This window comes from Prinia subflava, chromosome 1 (genome assembly GCF_021018805.1).
Source record: "Prinia subflava isolate CZ2003 ecotype Zambia chromosome 1, Cam_Psub_1.2, whole genome shotgun sequence".
NCBI classification, from domain to species: Eukaryota; Metazoa; Chordata; class Aves; order Passeriformes; family Cisticolidae; genus Prinia; species Prinia subflava.
This window is the reverse complement of record NC_086247.1, coordinates 25581976-25596259: the sequence shown is the minus strand read 5'-3', so window position 1 is coordinate 25596259 and position 14284 is coordinate 25581976. Positions and strand designations below refer to the sequence as shown.

General features: G+C 39.8%; 1 protein-coding gene across 1 annotated transcript; it reads left to right on the top strand.

Annotated features, from left to right (window-relative positions):
* The first annotated feature begins 709 nt into the window (after positions 1–709).
* On the top strand, positions 710–14055 carry OSGIN2 (oxidative stress induced growth inhibitor family member 2). The gene is made up of 6 exons (XM_063391516.1): positions 710–904; positions 3837–3991; positions 7654–7790; positions 9369–9560; positions 10171–10262; positions 12239–14055. The coding sequence occupies exons 1-6, from the start codon at positions 861–863 to the stop codon at positions 13284–13286; spliced, it is 1668 nt and encodes a 555-aa protein (XP_063247586.1). The 5' UTR covers positions 710–860; the 3' UTR covers positions 13287–14055.
* Positions 14056–14284: the final 229 nt, after the last annotated feature.

Below are 14284 nucleotides of genomic sequence, written 5' to 3'. Positions count from 1 at the left end.
CAGTGGGCATAAATTGAAAGACGAGAAAATCCACCCGAACATAAAGAAACATGTTTTGTCAGAGTGGTCAAACACCTCACCTGAGCAGGTTGCTCACGGAGGTCACGAATTCTCCAACCTTGGAGATAGTCAAAGCTCACCTGGCCTCGGTTTTGGGCAGCTGGCTCAGGGTAGGGGTTGGACTGCATGACCTGCTGATGTCCTGCCAACCAAAGTCCCTGAGGCAGGTGTGACTAGGGAAGGAATGCTTTCTCCCCGCATAAGCACTCCTGCAAATATATTATGATAAGACACAATTCAAAGCAACTAACTGATCACATACGAAACGCTGTTCCCCAATAGGTGGCTGTTAGTTAAAAGGTGCGTCGGAAACACTTTAATTGTTTGATTTCTGTCGATTTTCCCTCGTGCGTCTCACGGGGAAGCCGCTGGGGCCCGGCAGGGCGCTGCGGGCCGGGCGCCGCCCGCGAGGCCCCTCAGGCACGGCCGCCCCCCACGGGGCCGCGCGCCGCCTTGGCCCGCCCGGCCCGCGCCAGGCCCGGCCGCCGGCCCGCCCCGGGAGGCGGCGCCGCCCGCATGCTCCTGCGGGAGCGGGGCCGCGGAAGCACGGACACACGCTCTCCGCTCCGCTCCGCTGCCCTCCTCCCCTCAGCTCCTCCTCTGTGCTCACCCCGCTCGTCCCTCCTCCTTGCCGGTGCTGGCGGGGGCTCCTCCTCCCGCGTGTGACCCGGTGCCGCATGTGAGCGAGGAGGAGGGACCGTGCGGCGCGGCCCCCACTGTAGCGGCGGCAGGAGGAGGAGCGGCAGCCGGCGTGCGGTGTCCCCCCGCAGCCTCATCGCTGGGCCCCGCCGGCGCTCCCCATGCCCGTGTGGTGCTGCCGCTGCTCCCTGGCCGGTCACTTCAGGTGAGGGGGCGGTGGGGCGGCGCGGGAGCCGGGCCGCGGGGCGGCGGGCGGGGGCGGTGCGGGCAGGACGGGGACAGCGGCGGGGCTGCGGCCTCCGCGGGGCTGCGGCGGCGAGCGCGGCGCTGCCCGGTCCCGCACGGCCCCGCCGGGAAAGGGATGGCGGCGGCGGCGGGGCCCGGGCGGGAGCGCAGTGACCTTGGGCAGCGGCGAGGCGCAGCCGGGCCGGGGGCAGCCCGCTGATGCTCGGTGTCGCTCCGGGGTTCGCATCGCTGCAGCGCCCGGGATGCCGGCCCGAGGGGCAGCGCTCCGCCCGCTTACCTGAACGAAATCCAACAGTCTGGCAGCGCTAAATTCCCTTCTCCAAGTGTCAGCTTGAGACCAAATTCAGATTCCTTTTATATAACGAGTTTTCTGTTAACCGCCCACCACAGTCCGTTTCTTTCGGTTCCTTTCCTTTTTTATTTTTTTTTTCTCCTTGAAAGCACGCAGTTATTCTAGCATCTTTCTAAACGGAAAAGTAGCATTTATTTTAATAACCTGCAGCAAAATACGTGTTGTTATCAAATTATTATTATTAGCCTTTTCAAATAGGGGAAAAACTGTTATGTGTATGTCACGTTTTTTCTCTTAATGGGTTAAAAAAAAATAAAAAGCAAAACCATGGATGCATATGTTTGTACATGTTAAGAATCTGTGTGATTGACAGAATGTAATTCCCCAGGTTGAGTGATGAGTATAAGATAAATTAGGCACTAGCGTTGGAACTGACGCATCTTGTGCCCACTTGCATGTCTGCAGGACTAGAGCCATAGGTAACTGCACCAAGTCCCCCCCACTGCAAAGCTGTCTACTGTGCGTTTTATCAAGATAAAAACTGCTGGTACTTAAGGGCTTTCAGTGTTGTTCAGAGGTTAGGAAGGTGCTGGCCCCTAACTTCAGATCTTGCTGGGCTGTGGTATGATGTTTTTGCAAAGAAAGAACATGCTGCTGACAGCAGTCCTTCGTATGCAACTGCATTTTGTGTGCAGGTGTTCCTGTGCAAAGAATGAGAAACTGCACATTGTGTGCAGATGTTCCTGTGCAAAATCACCAGTTTGGTAGTTTGTAATACACTAAGCTACACAGAAACAATATTTTATTGTTGAAAGATTGTACAAAGATTCTTTTGTAGCCTACAGCATTGTGCATATATCTCTTAAAAGAAGTTTTGAAATGTTTCTTTTGGTTTTATGTTCCATCAAGCACAGCTAGTATAAAAAAACCACATTAAAGCATGCGTGCTCCCCTTAAGGCTGCTTTTGCAAAACATGAGGTAGTATTGCCTTAGTCAACTTTGAGCAAATGCTGGAAAATAAAATAGTCTACCTGCTCCTTTCTAAAAGAAGAGATGAAAAAATCAGTATGACAATTAGATATCCCCTCTCTGACTCCTTGTCTTCCTCTAACTCATGCTATTTGGATGTTAGGTGTCTGCAAGAGCTAATGTGCTGCTGTAATCAAACAGTAAGCAAGTAATTTGCCTTTTTTTCCCTGTTGTACTGCAGAAAATAGTGATATCAGGTACTTTCCAAAATAAATGTAAATTCAGAATATATCTGCACCCTTTTTCACAATGCCATTAGAGAGGTATGTGACAGAGTGTGTTATTGCTGTTGTTACTGCACAGCTCTGTCTCCAGTTTACTTCAGACTTCCCTATTGAGGAAAGGCTTTTGAAGCAGAATCTTGGGTGCTGTGGGAGTTGAGGCAGTAGGTAGTGGACGTGGCTTCTTAAAGGCCCTGGGAATCAGATCAGCATCTTACAGTTTTAAAAATCCTGTGTAGAAAATAATTGCTGAAACGCTAGAATAGCTTTAAGATATGCAAAGTCTTGGGAAATAGATGGGTACTTTTATTTATTATTGATAATTAACCATGTTTATAAAGATTTTAAATTTTTTAGAAATTTTTCTAAGAAAATATCCACCTATTGATAGGGGTATTTTTAATTAAAAATTGGTTGTCCTTACTTTACAAAAGACTTGACAAAATAACTGCAGTAATAAACTATTTTTGACTCTGTTTTTCTAGCTGGATTGATAGTTTGTGTTCTTCTTCAATGACCTGGAAAAGTTTCAGAAAGGACTCCTAAATAATTAAACAGAAAACATTGTAAGACAAGTCTTTGTATTCTAGAAGCACATCTAGACAGCAAGGAGTTAAAAGAGAAACTTAAGTGTATTCTTCAGAGAAAGAACTGAGAAATCTAGGAAAACAGCTAGTGGTGAAAGCAGTCTGCTGTGCAAGAGCTGACCTGACTACATGGCAATTCCTTCTGTAAGAACTTTTAACAGTGGTAGGATGGGTTATGTGTAGGGCTGAAAGAGATCACAAGGATCCATCCTCACACCGCTGCCAGCTTTAACCAGCTTCACTTCTCTCTGAATGGAAATTTGTTGAGGTGAAGTCCTGTGTGCTGCTTAGCCAGCAGGAAGGGATACGAACGCTGCTGTTGTACCTTAGCTGCTCCTGCAGGCTTTGTCTGGCCTTAATGTTGTTAATTGGCTAGGCAGTGTGTATCTCCTCACTTGATAAGGATAATGAGGAATGAGTTCTACTGTGTGTGGGATCAAAATAATGCTTGTGGTTATACTTTAGCTTTGTATAAACTGAGATTAGAAATCTGCACTTCTTCAGAGACATCTGTGCCTTTTTGTTATCCTTCTGTAGACTTGCTAGGAGAACGTGGACTTTTAAAAAAATCTTCTGTTAGAAAAGCTGTGCTGAAGAGTAGAATTGTGTAGCCTGGATAAAACATATCTGTTTTGGTCTCGATTTTGCCAGTTTCGTGGCTTTTAAAATAAAACATCAAAACCAACTATTTTCGAAGAGACTGTTCTGACAACAGTTCACTGTTTCATTTTAGTTTTCTCCCATCTGTCCTTCTTAATTAGAACTTACAGCGACACTGAAACCGAAGGACAGCTTTTGAATTCCTTTGTTCAGTACTTTGGTGACAGCCTTGGGAGGAAGATTAAAAGAATGCCTTTAATTGAAGAAACTGTTCTGCCTGGGGACTCCCTTCTCACTCTGCCTGTAGTAATAATAGGTGAGTTTTTTCACTTTTTTAAAGATCCACTGTCATTGCCATTGCCTTTATAGACCTGCTGCATGAAATAATTTATCTTTAAATAACTAGTGCTTAGGACTCTTACAGTGAAGATGTTTATTTGAGTGATGCAGTTGTTATAATTAACAACAGTAGCATTATATTACATTACAGGACTTGTTGGAGTATATTTGAATTCAAATTATTCTTTGAAAAAATGACCTGCATTATTTGGCAGCCGATATGGGAGTATTAACAGAAGAACTGTATTGATCCTAGTGCTGATAACATAGGGTTTGATTAATGTGATAGGTCTATTTCTGTATGCATGGAGGTTGTCGATGGTACACCAGTAGAAATCCGCAGGGTCATTTGGCAGAGTGAAAAGCATAATGAAAAGTGTGTGCTCTATGTTGGTTAGGTGCTAACCTCTCATTAATTGCCTTTTTCTCTTTGCATCCATGGCTAATGGCTAAATATTCTCCCATCTTTTCCAAAATGAATCCAACTCAATTCAGCTAGTTTAAAATAATAAATTGTAGTCTTGATTGAACACTTAAGGGTTTGTACTTGTAAAATGACAGGATAATAGAAGAAGGAGGCTCCATAAGTACACAACTTAATTGAGAGTGCCAGCATAAAGTGTATTGGGCCAAGGTTTTTCAACAACAGCTGGTCACTAGCTCATTATTGCCATGACTTCATGAGGGGATAAGGAAAAGATTTGAAGTAAAGAAGGTTTTCAATAATCTAGTGCAAAGCTGTTGAGACTAAAGCAAGTACCTACCTGCAAACAAGCAGAGATTTTGGAGATTGATATTGCAACATAATTGTGTTCACAGTAAGTCTGCACACCTCAAAAGACTGGTGTTTGTACAGTGCCTGTTCTCAAAGCTCTCTTTATGGTAGTTTCAAATAGTGCTCATGTAGCAGGCTTAGGTGTATGTGACAGACGTGAATCACTTGATGAGTTCTGCACCACAGTTGAAGAGAACGGTGTCCTGGCATTTTGTCAGCCTTAGTATAGGTTTGTCATGTGGTTTATGACTCAATTTCCACTGTTTAGTTTTGCAAATATGCGTTATGCAAATACCCGTGCTCAATACTTATTTTGTCTAGAACACCTTTCTAGGTGCTGACACCAAACACAGCTGCCTTGGCCACTTCTCCATCATCCAAATGCTTCTTCACAGAAATATTTGAGACACCTTGCAAGCTGATCTTCTCCACTGAGAGCCTATTATCACCGAGGAGCCTTCAAAGGGATCTAAAATGATTGGATAATGTAGTAGAGGAGTATGAAAGTAGTTGTCATCTCCCCTGCCCCCCATATATAAACATGCTCACTACTGGTTTAATAACTTCTGTGCAGTTGGGAAGAAACAGATACATTCCATCAGGGTTGAACAATTTCATGCTGAAACTCTCAAGTTTAGAGCAAGTTCTGTGCTAAACATTTTCATCTTCTGCACTAGTTTTGATCATTACTATGTAGAATGTTGTTATTTCTCATCCAAATAACAAGGTTACTTGAGGCTTATTTAAATTTAAATTTAGACACATAATGTAAAGGTGATTGTACTGTAGTTTGCTGTTGATCAAGAGAAGATTTTGCTGATACTCAAACAAACTTTTAACTGCTTCTTAAATGAGCACTGCCATGGGGTTTTTGATTATATTGATTGTACAACTAAAGTTTGTGTAACAGTAGTATTCTTGTGAGGTGATCCCTTTAAGCCCTAGACATAACCCATCCATCCCATCCTCAGTAATCTCCTTGGCCCTTGCCAGTCTTTAGGCAGCATTTGTTACCTATTTAATTCTTTTAGCCTTATCCAGTAGGAATGATCTTTAGTAAGTCATCCTTGGCTGTGGCACACATATTTCTCTTTCCATTATGGATGAGCTTTGTTTATACCCCAGCAGGAAAATAAAACTAGCTGTGCAATTGTAAAAAGATAAAAAATTCTTTACTGCATTCAAGTTGTTATTCTAAAAACAGTTAAGAATTTACTCAGCCCTGGAAATGGTTGTGAACTAGTGGTGTGATTAAAGTGTTTTCATCATTTCATTTGATTTTGTTATGGATAGTTTCTCTGTATTGCTACAGTTCTCTCACGCATCTGTCTCATGGCAAATGGGTGACAGGAGGGACTTGCATCTTCTTTAAGCTTTAAATTCCTGGACTGAAGCATATCCAGCTATCGTATGTTTATCTGTCTGTGAGAGGGCAGAACTGTGTGACAGTAAGGAAGAACTTTTTCACTGTCTTTAGATTCGTTAGGTGATTTTCTTGTAGCCTATGGCTGTGACCAGTCCATGTGCACAGCATTGTAATAAAGTATGGGATATTCTGCCACTGGTGAGTATAGCTGGTGAAAGAGGAGAAAGATCCAATGTATGAAGTGACTGGGAATGAAGAGGGCCTCAGCAAAGTAATGGGGGATTCAGGAGTGAGGAATCAGAAAAGGGAGAAGAGACAGGCATTGGAGAAGTGGGACTGTTAGCACGTGATGAAAATATTATGTGCAAAGGGGATGGGGAAAAGTGAATGACCTGTGAACCTGTGACATCAAGAGATGAAACGGTTCAAAGTAAGAGCAAACATCCAACAATGCCTGCTATATTAAAGTATGAATAAATTAGTAACTTAAACCCAGAATTTGCATAGAGTGTGCTAAATACCATGTGTGCAAACAAAGACAAAGTACTGACAAGTGGCTCATTAGGAGAACACTGTGCTTTTCATTCAGTTAATGAGTAAGAGGAGCTGTAGAAATAACAATACATAGCCACATATTTAAATTTTGTATCATAGGGCATACTTTTCTGGTTTAGTTTTCCGTAACTTTTGATGTCTGACTTTGCAACATGAATGTTACTTCTGTATTTGCATGTGATAAATATGGTCCCTTACTTTGTTTAATAAAATAAATAGAAATGTTTACCTTATGGTAATGTTTTGGTCCCATCTATCTCATACCTTTAATAACATTTTAAAAATAAGTGTCCATTAAAATTGCTGAAATATACATATACAGATTGAAAGTGCTACAAAACTGATATAAGTGTTTGACTTGATACTCTTCCTGAACAATGAATGAGGTCTTAGATGAGTTTCTTTTACTTTATCACTTACCTGCGGGAGGTCTGTGTTCACTTATCTTTTATGTTGCCGTTTTGCTGTGTCTATAACTTCTCATCTGACTTTCAGTCTTAAGCTGTCTGCTTGTCTCTTTCTTCCTTTTATTTTATGGACAGACCTGAAGAGCATCTAGATTGCCTTTCAGCTCTGTGTTGTACAGTGCCAATGGGAATGCAAAATTGTTCAGCTATCACTGTGACTGACAGGCAGACAATAATCTGCCAGGCTATTTTCACACAAGAATTGTGAATTTGACATACTAAATTTGGGAACTTCTTTATACGCATTTTGCTTCCTGGTGTAAAACTCACACGTTTGTTTCTCTTTAACTGAAAAAAAAATTGCTCTGTTTATTTGGAGGATGGTCCTGTAAAAAGCTCCATTTTACTGCAAAGTTTATAAGCTGCTTTGGATCAAGACAGTCTGGCGTTATACTACTTCAGTATTATTTTGTTGCTGTATATTTAGTGATTAACAAACTGTAGATTACTAAAGCAATAATTTTTTTCTTTAATAGGAAATGGACCTTCAGGAATTTGCCTTTCTTACCTGCTCTCTGGATACAGGCCATATTTGTCTCCTGAAGCTATACACCCAAACCCCATCCTACATACAAAATTAGAGGAAGCTCGACATCTTTCCATTGTTGATCAAGTAAGCTTTGGTTGCCATCTTGTCTAGCTCTTTCCTACTGCAACTATGAGTGCATTAATAAGTTATTTTGTTCTGTTAATTTAAGTAGAATCAACTCACGACCATTAGATCCAAACCTGGGCTATGTACTGTTGTTTGTGGTTCTTGAAGGCTTTTAGTTTGTGGTGTTTTTTGGTTTTATAGTGCTCCTTGTTGTATTCTTATTACTTGCCAGGAGTGTCTAAAGCATAACTTGGTCACTGGCTGATGAAGGAATTCCAGTTGTCGTGTCCTGGGATGTTTGGGCACTATCACCAAGGAACCCATGCTTTTAACATAATAGTTGAAGAATGTAGTTCATGTAGTTCAAGTTAAAATATTATTAAATACTACAATTCTTACTAAGATTTCATTTTTAGTTATATTAGGGATATATATCCTCTATAAACACAATCCATTTTTCTTTTTGGAACAGTATGCATCCTTCAGTGTTTGTGTTGTATGGACAATTGCTCATGCTGTAGTTGTTACCCATATATACATCCAATTTTTCTGTCTGATTAGTTAAATCTTCTCCAGCATTTTTCTTTCCATTTGTGTGTTGGTTTGCCATGTTAACATTGTTTTCCACTCACCTCACTGTACTCCTGATGGGTTACTGATAACGCTATCACTGTATTGCCTTTGTGACTAATTTTTTTGAAATACAAACATGGCTTTATGTTTGTAGGGGATAAGTAGGGGTTTGTTTGACTTTGGATTTTGGAGGGTGTTTTTGTTTCAGTGCTGTGCTATTTACATGCTACAGATGTTTCATGTTTTTCATCTTCTCCCAACCCCCCTGATATTTTGCCTAATTAGGAAGCTAAGCTTGCTACTGACTTTGTCAGCAAAAATTGGTCTCATGTCCAGTTCTTCCTTCAAGTCTCTATTTTTTCTGCAAATATTAGCTATTGCATAATTTTTGTAATTATTGAAATTTTTAGAACAAGACTGGTTAGTGGATGCTGAAATGTGAACATTTTACAAAGTTCTATAAATTTTTCTCAACTGCTGTGTAAAGTAATCCTAGTTTTACTTTTTAAAAATAATGCTTATATTATCTCCATTATTTTAAGATATAATACAGTTAGTTTGGAACTAGCTAAGACCTGTCAAAAGAGCCTTTGGTACCTGATGTTTAAAACTTAATGTTTTTAGATTCCAATTTTGCTTTATCAAAATAGAGCTCCTAGAAATATTAGCAGCCCTTTGTTAAAAGCAGTCTGCTGTCTATAAATATAAATGTTACTAAGTTGCTCTGATCTCTGACTATATTTCCACATATTTCTTGTTCTACAATGAATATCAAATACTGCCTTGCACCAGAATTAGTTATTAACGTGTAATTTTTAAATGAGTGAGATGTGTTATTCAGAGTTACATCATAGCAGTTATTTCTGAGAAGTGTTTTGATTGAATCTCTACATTAAATACCTTTATCTAAAACACAACTTGAATTAATTGTGTTTTCTGTTGTAATTCAACTTCTGTACATCAGAATAGCATGATGAACATTAAAAGTTGCACAAACACTTTTCAAAATCTGTCATCCTTCAGGACCTGGAGTACCTGTCAGAAGGGCTGGAAGGACGCTCCTCAAACCCAGTTGCAGTGCTTTTTGACACGTTGCTTCACCCTGATGCTGACTTTGGCTATGACTACCCACCTGTTCTGCACTGGAAGTTAGAACAACATCATTATATTCCCCACATAGTGCTTGGGAAAGGACCACCTGGCGGGGCTTGGCATGTGAGTAAAATTTCATCTCGCTCCTAAGGTAACTTGATAACTCTGTGTTTTGGGATTTTTCTTACTGCCTTACTCTAGGGCTGTTTTAGATGGTAGTGCCAGTTGCAGTTTCAACTGCTCATTACCAAAGCCCAAGTAAGTGGGGGATATGAGAAAGGAAGGAAGAAGTTGCCCTTTATGTGGGTTTTTGTGACCATGAGGGCTGTCTCATATTACTAGGTTTTTTGTTAGTTTACATTTAATGAATTATAATGAAGAGTATTTTCTATAACTTTTTTTCTTGTCTGCATTGCTTAAAAAATCCTAAATCTTAAATCTTGATGTCTTTATATAATGCTGCTTTCACATGTTTTTTTTCCTCTTTTGTATTTTAAATAACTTGCTTTTTAGTTTCCCTTTCACATGCTCTCTCTTCACCTTCTTCTTTATTAGCTCATGTGGCTGCTTATTATCTAAATGTAACACAGAAATAGTTCTTTGTGTAATGTCCTGTGTTTATGTTGTGTTCTGGTATTTTGTTGCTCTAAATGAGTACAATGAGAAGAACTTCACAGGTTTTTACATGAATTTGAAATGTGTCTGATCATACATCTTCATGTTTTCTCCATAGTCCATGGAGGGCTCTATGCTAACCATCAGTTTTGGAGACTGGATGGAATTGCCTGGCCTCAGCTTTAAGGAGTGGGCAGCTAGCAAACGCAGGTAAAGATACTGCAGAATCTGTTTGGGAATCCTCATGGCTATAAAAATCCAGATAACTGGAAAATACTCAAATTTCGCTGTTCACAGGAGGGCTTCTTGTTTAGTTTATTAAATTGCCTGACAGCACTGGAAATTCTTCTGCTCTGTGTACGCTGATGGAAAAAACCTGGACCATGGTCAGGCAGAATAATTGCTTGTGAGTGCACCAAAAGCAAACATAGAGGCAGCGATGTGTTCCAGCAGTATTTCAGAAAGAGGCACTTACTGAAAGCAGTTCTGATCAGAGGCGAGGGAAGACAGGGGAAAGAATTTCAAATCCACTGGAGGAAGTATTGCAAGTTCCTCTTTCAACACCAATTCAGCTGAAGTTGCTGCTCGCACCAGCTTTCTTGCCATTCAGGAAGTTATATACTTCAGCATTTGCCTTTACAGGCAAAGCTGCAGCATCTGAAATCTATGAATTTTCATTTTAAGAGAATAATTCAGTATTTCAGTGTTAATTTGTAGCAATATGTTTCTTGAAAATACTTGACAAGAAAAGTTACTCTTGTGCAAGCTCACTGGTTTTACTTTCAGTTCATAAAGGTCTGTGTCAGCAGATGAACCCAGGAACACTCTACATGAGCTTTTTCTAAAATTTTAGGGTTTTTTTACTTTGTTTTAGCAAAATTAAAGAAAGCTGGCTTTGTACCATGTATGGGAAAAGAAGAAATAGAGTTACTGGAGCATATGTCTTTAAGGGCAGACTATTAGTCATTTCAGGACAACCCTTGAAGTGAGGAAACCGTAGCTTTGTTCTTTAATCCTTTTCTTAGATAAGCACAGCAATCTTGCCTCCTTATTAACTGAAATCCCATAAGCTGCTTATTATCTCAAGCTATGTATTATATGTTTTCAACAATGCTAAAACCAGAAATGCTGACCTGTTATACTACAATTAAACAAGCTTATTTAAAATGATTGATGATAATGTAAAATTCTAGTTATATAGAATAGTTTCCTCAGTTTCCTTGGAAGAGGTGTCACACTGTCACATTATTCTCTTCCAATAAATATCTCATGAGGATTTTCAGAGTAGTAACCTGAGCATTTAAAAAAACATGTGCTGTTATCTTGTTAGTCTAAGAAAATGAGTAGCCTGATTACTTGTAAATATGATTTTAAGTGCAATTTATTGGCAATCCTGATGTTCACTACAGTTTGTTTTGCCTTCTCGCTAGAACTTACTTCTAAAGAAGCAGCAAAATTCATGCAACTGTTCCAAATAATTACACTGTCAGCTATTTTTCTTATAAATAAGACTGCAATAATCATGAGAAAAGCACAAATGAATAGTAGGGTTGCAGTACAAAAAGGTTTTTTATTGAACACTTGAATCTCACAGTCCTGTTTACATAGTTACATTAACACTGTGTCATGATTGCTTTCCTCATCCATGTGACATGGAACTACTTCATTTGATACTTAGTGAACTTCACCATACCCAAGGGAGAGGTCTCTTGTAATGCATAATGAATACTTGGTTCCAGTAACATATTGAACCTAGAGTTTCAAAATTAGCACTTGACATTAAACTATGACATTTAATTAATTAGATCATAAGTAAGTGTATTCTCACTAGGTACAAGTTTAGCCAATACTGTATCATTGGTAGTTGTGATGTTAAACTTTGTAAAACACTTCCTTATTGAGCTGATACTCTGATACTCCAGAGCTTTGTTACACCTCATTTGTTAATCACCATAGCAATTTACATTGTATGAAGACTTAAAAGTATATTAAAAAAGGTAGCTGGTCTTGTTTATCAGGAAACAGGAGAACAAATAAATCAAATGCCTTTAAAGATGCTGAACTCAGTGTCACACTGAGAAGATTCAGTCTTCATAAATTTGACCGGTCATGTGGTATGTCATATCTGATATTCAAATTATCAATAAGGTCTATTTATTAACTGGAACAATTCAATTTTCTTTCAGAAATATAAAGAGTGATCGAGTAATGCCAGAGGAAATAGCTTGTTATTATAAACACTATGTTAAAGTCATGGGCCTCCAAAAGAATTTCAGAGACAATGTTTACATAACATCAGTGTCCAGGCTTTACCGAGAAAAGGATGATGAAGGCAGAAGTCACCAAAATGAGGATATTTCAACACAGCATTTGGAAATGGAAGATGGACAGAAATCGCTTATTAAGAGAAACTGGGAAGTCAGAGGTTATCAGAGAGCAACAGATGGTTCTCATGTGCCCTTCTGCCTCTTTGCTGAGAATGTGGCTCTTGCAACTGGAACCTTTGATTCTCCCGGCCGACTGCAAGTTGAAGGAGAAGACTTTCCTTTTGTCCTCCATTCCATGTCTGACTTTGGAGCTGCAATCAGCAAGGGAAAGTTACGTGGGAAGGCAGACCCTGTGTTGATTGTGGGTGCTGGACTAACAGCAGCTGATGCAGTTCTGTGTGCCTATAACAATAACATCCCAGTGGTCCATGTGTTTCGTAGGAGAGTTACCGATACAAGCCTGATTTTCAAACAGCTGCCTAAAAAGCTTTACCCTGAATACCATAAGGTCTATCATATGATGTGTACTCAGTCTCATACCGTGGACTCTAATCAACATTCTGCTTACACTAGTTTCCCTGAACACAATGTACTTTCCTTCAAGCCTGAAATGAAATGTGTTCTTCAGAGTGCCTCCGGACTGAAGAAAATTTTGAAGTTTTCTGTAGCCTTAGTTCTGATAGGTTCTCATCCAAATCTTTTCTTTTTAAAGGACCAAGGCCATAGCATAGGTCATCACTCTAATCAGCCCATCACATGCAAGGGGAATCCTATAGAGATTGATCCATACACGTACGAGTGCACTAAAGAAGCCAACCTCTTTGCTTTAGGGCCTCTGGTGGGAGACAACTTCGTACGGTTTTTAAAAGGAGGTGCACTGGGCATTGCACGATGCTTGGCAATAAGACAGAAGAAGAAACATGAATTGATTGAAAGTGGGGATGGAGGAGGTGATGGGGTACCATAAATGAGACATTAGAAACTCTTAACATCCGGGATTACAGATGTAGTCTTAACAGGAAACTCACTGGCAGCAAAAGTTGATAGCAGTCACATTTCTGTTGTGTACAAGTAACCTGCGCTTGTATTTCTTGGTAAAGGATGCTGATATTACGATACTTCACTCTTTAAAAATACAAAAAAATTGATCTGCTATTTCAACTGATCTCAACTGGAATTGCTTCCAGATAAACATAAAATGAGACTAACTTATCTTGGCCTGCCTGTCTGTCATCTCTTGCTCAACTACAAGAGCAGACTTCGTCTGTGAAAGGCAATGCCTACCAGAGTGGCTTTACATTTTAGTATCAAATGTGATAAAAATACTGTTACCATGAAATTGAAATAACTTCTAAAAGCAGAAAGCTTGCTTAGTACAAAGTGATTCTTTGTCCCTAAGCAAATTTGGAGCCTTCTGCTTGAAACAAGGATTTTATTTATTTGCCACAGTAATACTTGGAATGAGCACTTAGGAAAATGATTTCTACTATAAGAAGGACTTCTGTAAGCAAGAAGTATTCCTCAACAGTTTTAAATTATCCTGGCAATTGGAATAAAAGAATAAGCATTCCCATTTAACCTTTAATGATTTGACACAATCCATTAATGTTTCTTCACACTGCCTAGAGTTGGGTGAGTGCACAAAGACTAACATGAGATGTTCCCCTACAGTGATCTGTACATTTCTGAGGATACGCATTAACATAAACAATAAAGTGCTGATGTAAGTGCTCTTATTACAGTGTCAATATCATGAATACCTAGTGTACTACTGAAAAATTAAGAACGTGAGAAAATTAAGGGGTTTCTGCTTCCAAGCTCGGGAAGACTGAATGGGATCACTTGGCTGATGAAGGTGGGGTTGGTGATAGATATTCTTATCTCCCTTGTGACAAAAATTGGTTCTCTTTTTTGTCTAGAGCAGGACATGATAGTAAAATATTTTAGACTGCAGTTTTTAAACTT

Bases quoted from the DNA above. Each gene is read 5' to 3' on its own strand.
- OSGIN2 (XM_063391516.1), top strand. From the start codon at position 861: ATGCCCGTGTGGTGCTGCCGCTGCTCCCTGGCCGGTCACTTCAG. The intron at 3,992-7,653 runs GTGAGTTTTTTC...TTTCTTTAATAG, and splicing joins TCTGCCTGTAGTAATAATAG to GAAATGGACCTTCAGGAATT. The intron at 7,791-9,368 runs GTAAGCTTTGGT...GTCATCCTTCAG, and splicing joins ATCTTTCCATTGTTGATCAA to GACCTGGAGTACCTGTCAGA.